The sequence below is a fragment of the Meriones unguiculatus genome, chromosome 8, assembly GCF_030254825.1.
Source record: "Meriones unguiculatus strain TT.TT164.6M chromosome 8, Bangor_MerUng_6.1, whole genome shotgun sequence".
Classification (NCBI taxonomy): Eukaryota; Metazoa; Chordata; class Mammalia; order Rodentia; family Muridae; genus Meriones; species Meriones unguiculatus.
The window spans coordinates 42,548,191-42,558,083 of record NC_083356.1 but is presented as its reverse complement, the minus strand read 5'-3'; the positions used below and the strand labels follow the sequence as shown (position 1 = coordinate 42,558,083).

The 9,893-nt window shown below is 38.9% G+C and overlaps 1 protein-coding gene across 7 annotated transcripts in view; it reads right to left on the bottom strand.

Moving 5' to 3' along the window:
• Positions 1-895: 895 nt before the first annotated feature.
• Positions 896-9,893, bottom strand: part of Zhx1 (zinc fingers and homeoboxes 1) — a 32,843-nt gene continuing 23,845 nt past the window's right edge. For all 7 annotated transcript variants that reach the window (XM_060389398.1, XM_060389396.1, XM_060389394.1 and 4 more), the window contains 2 exons: positions 5,952-8,798; positions 896-2,737 (listed from right to left, as the gene is read on the bottom strand). In XM_060389398.1, coding sequence (XP_060245381.1) covers positions 5,955-8,576 — 2,622 coding nt within the window. In that variant the 5' untranslated portion in view covers positions 8,577-8,798 and the 3' untranslated portion in view covers positions 896-2,737; positions 5,952-5,954. The remainder of the gene's footprint in view (positions 2,738-5,951; positions 8,799-9,893) is intronic.

Genomic DNA, 9,893 nt, shown 5'->3' with positions numbered 1-9,893 from the left:
AAACCACAATGATATGCTTCTCAACCAAGAGGGTTATCATGTTTCCTACTTTATGTTGACTATACAATACTTTTAATGACTGAAAGTAAAAAGTACAGGGGAAGATGTGAAAAACAGAACCCTTCTACATTGCTGGTGATATGTGAAATGTGTAAGATACTGTGGGAAACATTTTCATCCTGTGTAAATGATTGGTGATTCCTCAGGAAGGTAGCACACTCCTGTAACCCCAGCACTCAAAATGAGAAAACAGGATTGTTGGGTCAAAGCAAGCCTGAGCAATGCAGTGAGTTGGATACCAGTGTGGGATGGACTTAAAATTTTATTTAAAAAATTAAGCATTGAATTTATCATATAAGAGTACTACTCCAAGATATACATCTAAAAGGACTGAAAACAGGGACTCAAACAGACTTACAGGCCAAAGTTCACTGCAGCATTAATCACAATAACCTGAAGGTGGGAACATCCCAAGTGTCCATCAATAGACAAAAACTAGTACTCGACGAACTATAATTCAGCCATCAAAAAGGAACATTATATGCCACAACATGGATGACCTTGAAAACATTACGGCAAGTGAAATAGGCCAGACACAGAAGGAAAGCCTGTGTGTTTCCACTCGAAATATCAAACATAGGCAATTTCATAGACCAGGAAGTAGAACAGAGGTTACCAGGCACTGGGGGTGTGGGGTTCTTGCGTAATGGTTACAAACTTCTGTATGGGATGATGAAAAGTTTTGGAAATAACAAGTGATGACTGTATAATACTGTGAATATAATTTAGTGCCATTAAACTATACACTTAAAATTATAACAGCAAATTCTATGCATATTTTACCACAATTTTTTAAAAGCTGACTCAATAAAATAGAAAAAAAATCACTCAAAACTGCTCATTATTGCTAACTTTTATTTTGTATTCAAGGACATAGTCAACCAGGAAAGAAAGGTTTTTTTTGCACTGTTGAATAAATTTCTTTAAAAGTAGCAAACATCAGAGCAGACTTTCTTCCAGCCTACCAGAGAGATGAGAAAAATCACCAAGTTATTTGCAGCTATAAAAAGTTTGCATACAAAAGGAAACGTAATGTAAATATATTCAAATCCTTCATCTCCAATCCTTGACATTTCAAGGATTGAGAACATTAAAAAATACTGTCAAATAAAACTCAGACCAAATTAGCAGTGGTTTTAAAAAGGGAGCAGTTTAATTATTATAATACAGAGTAGTTTAAGAAGTTTTTAAATGTGTAAAAGAAAAACAGCTTAGTGCATTCAATTGTTACAGTCTTTACATCACTTCTTTTTTAAAAAAAGTTAACAGTAGTATGAAAAAAGCCACCCACAAAGCCAGCTGTCTGAGTGAAGAAATCAGCAAGTTGCAGCATTTGGGAATTGCTAATAAAGCTATAGTTAAAAAATAAAAAGTTTATAAAAATGAAAGCAGCATGCATATTCAAGGCTTTTTCATAACATTTCTCATTAGCTGACAAACATTTAACCAAGAGCTTAGTATTTATTATTCATTAAATTCGAAAAAACGAACTGGCCAAGCCCACTACGTGTGATCATTCAAACAAATTTTTTAAAGTCCAAATATAATAAAAATTAAAATCTGTTCTGTAAGGAAAGCACGTTTTTGAAAAGTGGTCCTATGATCACAGCAGAAGGCTCCTTCCCAACACAAATGTCAGCACCAGTCTAGTTACAAGTCAGTAGGAACTCTGGGCTGTCTGACACAGCAGAGTCACCATTACAGCCCCTGATTCTTACATGAAAAGCTAATCCTTAACTCATTAAGGTTGGATTGGAATTTTTTTTTCTCTGTTCACTGAAATTGCTGCACAAGGTATAACTTCATGAAAAGATGATTCCTGCGAAATCTGACCTGAGCCTGGCTGGCTTTCCTGACTCCCACACCGTGAGAACACAGCCCATGTGTCCACCGTGGACTCTGTTCACGAGTTGGAAACAATATTTAGAGTTTCTCCCTACTAAGTTCTTTTTTCCTTTAGGGTAGTATCTTCAGTGTAATGAAAAGCAAATCAGATTCTGACAAAGAGCAGTCGCACAAGTGCTGCAAGTGGAAACAGTGGTTTATGAGTGTTTAGTGGAGGGTCCAGTCATGGAGGGCAGCAAGCCATGGCTCTTCCTGTTCCAACATAGCATGCACAGGCTGGTTTTACACTGCAAACTGTATAAGCCCATGTACAACTTTTAATTTTGGTGTAGGATCTGATAAGTAAGACACAGAAGTAAATTAGGGTTTGGTTCTCACCCCTCCCCCATTTCTAACAACTTTTACTCTATAAAATGTTTGGTCACTCAAAGCTGTAAGCTTAATCACATGTCAAAGAATACAGGCAATACAGCCCATCTTACAGAGCTGTAAGCTGGGCTAAACGTGAGGACAAGCTCTAGTGGTCATTAACCCCTTAGAAAGTCCAAGATTCACAAGGTTCCCATCCCATCAGCATAAAAATGTACGGTGTTAAAATTTCACTTTTTACAGTTCTTTTTAATTAGCGCTCTATTTACATTGCAGAACTTCCCCCGACTGCAGCAGTTTGACTTTGGCACAGCATCAAGTTCCATTTCTTTTGGACATTGGATCCTGTTTTGAGAGTATATATGCCCCAAAGCATTTTCAGTGTCATCCAGGATTGGGCCCATTCACAGTAATTCAGACATCTTGAGTTGAAGAACTAATTCTCCTTCAGGCTTTTAAGTAGCTATAAAAAGAAAAGCAAAAAACAAACGAACAAAACCCTGAAACCTTAAAAAGAGCCATATTTTAATTTTTGCTCTTAGAATACAAATAGTAAACAGTTAGCCACAAATACATTCTGCATTCTCTTCAGCAGTGAGATCACTTACCACACACACCACACAGTGCAGTTTGTATAAACCACGTGTGTGCTCTTCATGTACACATGCTTTTAGACATACGCCTTTCTGTACTCATTTATAAAATTATTAGTAGGAAGACATTTCATTGTCAGTATTTGTAGCATGAAGTCTAAAGACCTACAGTATTTCTGCTTGTACACAAGGCTAGCTTGTGCAAAAGATGTGTATATAGATACTTCATGGTCTGAAGTATCTTTTTATCATATTTCTTTGTGTATTCATCAAAGTTCATATTGAACAGTGAGTTCTGGGTTATCAAAGAGGAATTATTTTTGTACCTGTCTTCTGTAGCTTTTCCAGTTGCAACAAATATTTTGGGAAGGTTTGGGTAAGTATTTTTGTAAGCTAGATCATATTTAAATAAAACTTTTAAAAGGAAACCTATGCTGAATACTTTTGCAAGTGAAAATTATTTTGTTAAACAAATTCTAACATGCTAATTAATGTTCTATAACCTTAGATTTCCAAGTATATCTAAAACTGTGCATATGGGCTGTATGCTGTGCACATGCTAATGAGGGTGGCACGCACGCCTCACGCACGTGTGCCAGCCATCAACAGGTGTGAGGGAGTGTTCCTCAGCTGCTTTTGCCTTAGCTCCAGAGACAGGCTCTCTTCAGTGGGGCCAGCGGAGCTCTGATTCAGCTACACTGACTGGCCAGTGAGCCCCAGGTGTGCAACTCTCCACCCTCCCTCCTCAGTGCTGCGGTTACTAGTACTATGTGTGTATATGGGTGCTGGGGTCTGAACCTGGGCAAACGCTTTACTGAACCGCTTTCCCGCCCCTTTGTGTTGTAAAAACAAAAGACACATATACCAATTACAATATAAAATTCTAAAAACTAGACTTATGTGAATTTTATGGCCATAATCAGTATCCATAACCATGGATTATCTAGTTGAAAGTCAGATCCAAGTAAACTGTATGGAAAAGCTCACCTATTTTTAGACGATTACAACTCCCCAGAAAAATGACTGCAAAGGCTGCAACAACAAATCACTGTAGCAGCAAATTTGTTGATTAATCTTGGCAGAGTACATATTCTTGTGTTTAGCAATTTAAAAGAAGAAAGCCTGCTACAAATATTTTATGTATCTGGTTCAGAACAAAGCCTGTCATGAGGAAGTGGAGAGCTGGATTTCAGGATAATACTACAAAACTCTTGAGCTTCTTGTGACTTAAAATGATGACAGGGTTCTCTCTGACCTGCAGTGAGACTTACACTGTTGAGGTAAACAAGTGTAGCTTCAGTTCATCTGACTTTCTGTCTTAGGAATGTTAGTGAGAAAAAAGCTGGAGAAAGCTGTTAGTGAGACTAAAATGTGTAGCCTTTATTAACGTCTATAAATAATTGCTAAATCAAACCAGGAAGATGTGTCTCAACAATTAAGAAAGTAATGTGTAGAATAAGAGACCATGCAAGTAGGCTAGAGAGGAAAGAAGCCAAGGAAATAAGTAGCAATGCTCATAAATAAAATAATAATGAGAGTCCATGATTCCTTTCCTCCCTCAGTGTTTGAGAACACTACACAACAAATTCTGACAGGATGTCAGAGCTACAGAGAGACAAATACAGGCATTTCATGACAACTACATTGTTTCTAAAACAGTGTGCTTTTATTCTGGAATACTCCCAAAACAAAGATCAGAAAAGAATAAAACCATATTCTTGAATTCCAAAAGAATTAGGAATTGAAATGGGCTGAGAGTGTGGCTTAGAGGTAGAGTGCTCACCTATCATGAACTGATTCACTATCCAATATGTGAACTCACACAGAAAGAATTGAAAGCCCACCTTCCAGTAACTATTTGCAACTACAGTAAATTTTTAATTTAATCTATAATATATTAGGAATATGAGGAACATATCAAAGCTTTTCAAGTTTAAACCGTATCCGTTTACACTTTTAAAACTACAGAGATTTTATATTGCTTTAAGAGAGCGTCTTGCTATGTAGCCTAGGCTAGTCACAAACTTGAATCCTCCTGCCTCAGTTCTTAATGTTAGGATTACAGGAATATGAAGCCACATCCCGTAGGAAATTATTTTTAACCAAACATGGTATTTATACTGTATACCAAAGAGCAAAGTATATTTTAGGTGACTGAGTTAATTCGTATCAAATACCAAATCTGTTATTTGCCTTTTGATCTTTATGACAAAAATTTTATATTGTACTTGCTCAAAAACAGATGGCACCTGGTGAATTAACATAAGACCTAGAATAGGCCTTATAACAGAAAAAGATACTGAGTGCACAATGCGTCTGAAACTCTAGCTGGCAGTCTGATAAAGTTTGGGGGAACAATGAAGAAAAAAGTATTCACTTTTATTTCGTTTTCCTAAAACCTACCATCCTTGTGCTTGTGGGCCTCTCTCTTCAGTATATATGCCCTTCTTTTTAGTTTTGTTTTTGAATTGTTTCTTTACATAGACAAAAATGAAGCATTAGTAGACAGAAGGTTATCAGAAATACCTTTTAATTATCTTTAGTGTTTGTTTCCCATTTCCCTTCTTACTTTCCTTTGAAACAAACTAAAATGTTTTGAATGAAGCAATACATAATAATACGTCATGACTGTTAGCACCTGGTCCTCTTATTGGGAAAATTTTAGAAAAAAATTAGTAAAAGTGAAGACAAGGGTGAAGGAGATGCCTCAAGTCACTCAGCTTCCATAAAAACCTGAGTTCAAATCCAAGATTCCGCAAAAGAGCCTGGCACAGCAGTCCACACCTGTATTCCTAGTACAGATGTAGACACAGGTGGATTCTTGGAGCCTTTGGTGCTCCCTGGCCACCCACCTACTATTGCTAAATCAGTGAGGTCTGGGTTCAGAGAGAGTGCTATCCCAAAAAATATAAAAATATAGTGGAAAGCAACAGAGGAAGACAACATCAGCCTCTGGCCAGCCTACACACACACACACACACACACACACACACACACACACACACGTGAAGATGACTGAAACAATAAGATGGCTGTTAAAACATGTATATCACTGATGACCACTATAAAGGCTAAAACACTTACATTTCAGTCATCTGACTTAGAAAGCTTCCGCTTCACATGTCGTGGGGGTTCCCAAGTGTCACTGTCATCTGTTTCTTCTTCATCTTCTTCCTGATCATCAACAACTTCATCTTCCTCCTCATTTTCCTCAAATAGTTCTATGCCTAACTCAGATCTTCTCTGTCTTTCTGCAAACCACTCTCTGACCTGCTCATAGCCCATGTGTGATCTGTTGACAAGTTCATCAAGGTCTTGCTCATTAAGAAATTTGTGCTTCAGGTAATAATCCTTAAGTATTGCTGTTCCAGTTTTAAACTTTATGAGCGATGGTACCCTGTCCCAGGTGTTCATTCTTTTGCCTCCTCTAGGCCTCCCACGTGGTCTGCCTCTGCCCCGTCCTTTGGGTCTGCCTCTCCCTCTTTTCCTATGGGAAGATAGGCCATTCAAACTACTTGAATTGGAGCTTTGATAATAGTAGTACCATTTCAAGTTTCCATTCTTCCAAGCATAACGGGTGTCCCCAAACCAACTAACTATGTCTGTTCTGGCAAGTCCACTTTCTTCAGCCAGTTTGTCATACTCTTCTGGTGATGGCCACTGTGTTCGGACAAATGCACTTTTAAGCATGTGCAGCTGCTCTGGCGTTTTCTTACATATCTTGCCTGTACCTCCTGACTTAGGTACAACTGCTTCATCTCCAGGAGAATTTTCTCCAGGTTCTTCTTTGGAACTACCTACATTACTTTCATCCGCTTCTATTTTCTCATCCTTTAAAGCTTTTGTTTTATTCTTCTCTGTAAACCAAGCATCAATTTCTCTTCTAGTAAGTTTGGTTTGCGCTCTTAATCTATTTAATTCTTCATCTGTAAGTACAGAACTGTTGAGAAAACTTGCCTGAAGGACACGAAGTTGCTCTGCAGTTTTCTCTTTAAACTTCTGGGGAGCAAAGTCAGGAAAGGGATTCCAGGACTGTTTGTTCTGTGAAGCAGCTGCAGCTGGAGCCTCTGGGGTCTCATCACTGGAGTCTATGATGATAGTGGCAGAGGAGTCACTAGTGAGATGTAAGCACTGGTTGCTCTTTGAATTTCTCTGGTTGTACCTCGTATCACTAAACCATTTTTTAATCTCGCCTTTTGTTAGGCCCGTTATTTTCATAAGCCTGATGATTTCTGAGTCATGGGGAAACTGGTTTTTAAGGTAGCTAACTTTCAGTTCTGCCAGTTGTTCTTTAGTCTTTTTGGCCCGAATGCCAAATGAATCCGGGTTCACTAGTGCGGTTTCAGATCTGACGCTTGGCAATGACGGAACTGCTGCTGTGGCTGGCTTTGTTTCTGTAGCAGGCTGAGCAGCAGGCACTTGACTCTTTTGTACATTTGTTTGATTTGGAACCCCGGCCACTGTCAGGGCAATGGGTGCTGTTACTGGCAAGGTATTTGTTCCAGCTACTTGAGTAAGGACCAGACCTGGCTGACCAACTATTTGGCATGTCTGTAAAATAGATGGTAACCCATTACTCCCCGTGGAAATGTGTGTAGGAATAACTGTTATGGTCTGAGGTACAGTATGTACTGTTCCATTGAACTGTTTTCTCCTTGCCTCCTCTACTTCTTCAGGAGTCCAACTAACACCATGCTTTAAACGTTGGGCTGAAAACCAGATCTTGATCTGTTCCTCTGTATATTTTGCTTGAGCAGAAAGAACTGTAATTTCTGACATTGTAGGATAAGGGAATTTGTTGTAGGTATTAAGTAGAAGAGGATTGTTGTCCAATGCAGCATTGTAGGTAGGAATGCTATTAACAGGGATTAAGACTTTAGGGACCAAGTTCGAGTTCTGCTGAGCAGACACTGCAGTTATCACCTGGGCTAACCCAGGAAGAACAGCTGTGGGAGTCACCACTGTGCCGGCAGGACTAGGATGCACTCTGTTGACAGTGGAAATATTTGTACTGGACTCTGAAGCTGAAGAACTCGCACTTTCTACATTCTCTTCCCGGCTTGCTTTTACTCCATTCTCTTTCTCTTCAGGAGTGTCCTCGGCTGAGTTGTGATGGACTGTAATCCGTTTATTTTCTACCTTATTTTTCATCATTTTCATGATGGGAGTTTTACTAATGGAGATTCCCGAAGAAGAAACATCTACAGATTCTCCTTGTTCTATATTCTCTTCTTTAACAAAACTGCCATCAAAAGTTAGATCATTTATTGTTTGTTCAAAGATTGTCTGGTTATTCCGTTTCACCATAGTTAGCTTGAAATTTTCTTCTCCTGGGTGGTATTTCAGATTATGCTCAGAAAGTGCATCATACCTTTTGGTAAGAAAATTGCATTCAACACAAACATAGGATGAATTCAGTACAACATTGGGATGTTCTGAATCTACATGGAAAGTAAACATATTTAGATCTGGAGTTTGAAAAGTACAATATTTACATTCATAGCCCCCTTCCACTTTCTTATTTTGCTGATTGTCAAAATCCACAGATTCATGAACTTCTTCATCACTGCTGACGCTCTCTGCTCTAGCATTCTCTACAGGTGTAAGGACCGGAGGGCCTTCATCCAAATCTGATATCAACTCAAGATCTGGATCCTGCTCACGGGCAAGGACCATGCAAGGTATTGTTGATTTTCGTCTGCTGGCCATTTTGATTTTAGGGGGAAATCTCAGTGTTGATTTAAACGCACTGAGGCTTAAAACTGTTTGGAATCCTTCATTTGAAAACAGTGGCTTCTGGCTCTTCGAGTCCACTTTTGTGCTCAACAAGTCTCATTAGTAGTGTTTCCATGGCGCACTCAAGTGAAAAGCTTAGTTGGCAGATAAAACATTGCTGAACTGCTGAAATGTATGAAGCACAACTCCAATCACCTACATTGGAATAAATTTAAAATGAGTGACTATGATTTTTAACCAAACTGGGTTATTATATGTTATTTATGCTAAACTGTTGCATAGGTCAATTATACAGCTCTACACTGTGAATCAGGAATCAAGAATCTAAACAGATTTCTGACTCCAAGCCAACACACTGAAGACTGTATGATACTTGGGGGTCAGCCCCAAGTGTGTTTATTTGTATATTTTAGTTCACTAAATAGTAGGAAGAATAGAGGAACCTGCTGTGCCAAGCACACTTTTACCAGTGTAAAGGAACAATCTGTTAACAAGGAAAGAACTGTAAATGCAGTCACAATGGCACATATATAAAGCTCAACCCATCAATTAGGTCTCCTTCCTGCTCTTCTGCCTGGGCTCAAATGCTGGGCCCATGCAGTTTCCTTCACTCTCTGGCCCCAAACTCACTTTCCTGCTTCATCTCTTGACATAATCCTCTTCCTTCCTATATCCTGTCATTCCTAGACACCTGATGTGCTTTCATGGTTTTACTAAGGTCATTGATTCTAGGACACTTGTTGTGCAACTGATGTAATACCTTTTTATTGTAAACTAGAAATCATTTGCATTATAAATCACCTCTCCTATTTATTTCCTAGTCTAGAGATAACCATATGCAGCAGACCACTGCTCACAGTTCAGCTCCTGCTTGCCACCAACACCTGCATGCCTGTGACCTGTTCTTTCTCTGCCCCACCCCACTAATGACTTTATTGTGATAAAACAGTCTCCAAGACTCTAGAAGAAGCAAAAGACCTCAGTATCTTCAATCTAACACTTTCCCAGCTGAGTTTCTCTGGCTGACCTCTCATTCATGTCTGATTGACAGTGCAAACAGGAAGTCCATACTGAAGCAGGTAGTCACCAAGTGACAATTAACGTGAATGGGCAGGAATAAGGAAATGGTTCCATGGAGCCCAGCTGAGTCAGAGAAAATCACTATAGGCAAAAATAGCTGCAACTCACAATGCTGACGCTGAGACACCAACATATGGAAATCACTGAACTTTACACTTGAAATGGGTGGATCTTTAATAGCATGAGAATTATAGCTCAACAAACCTTTAA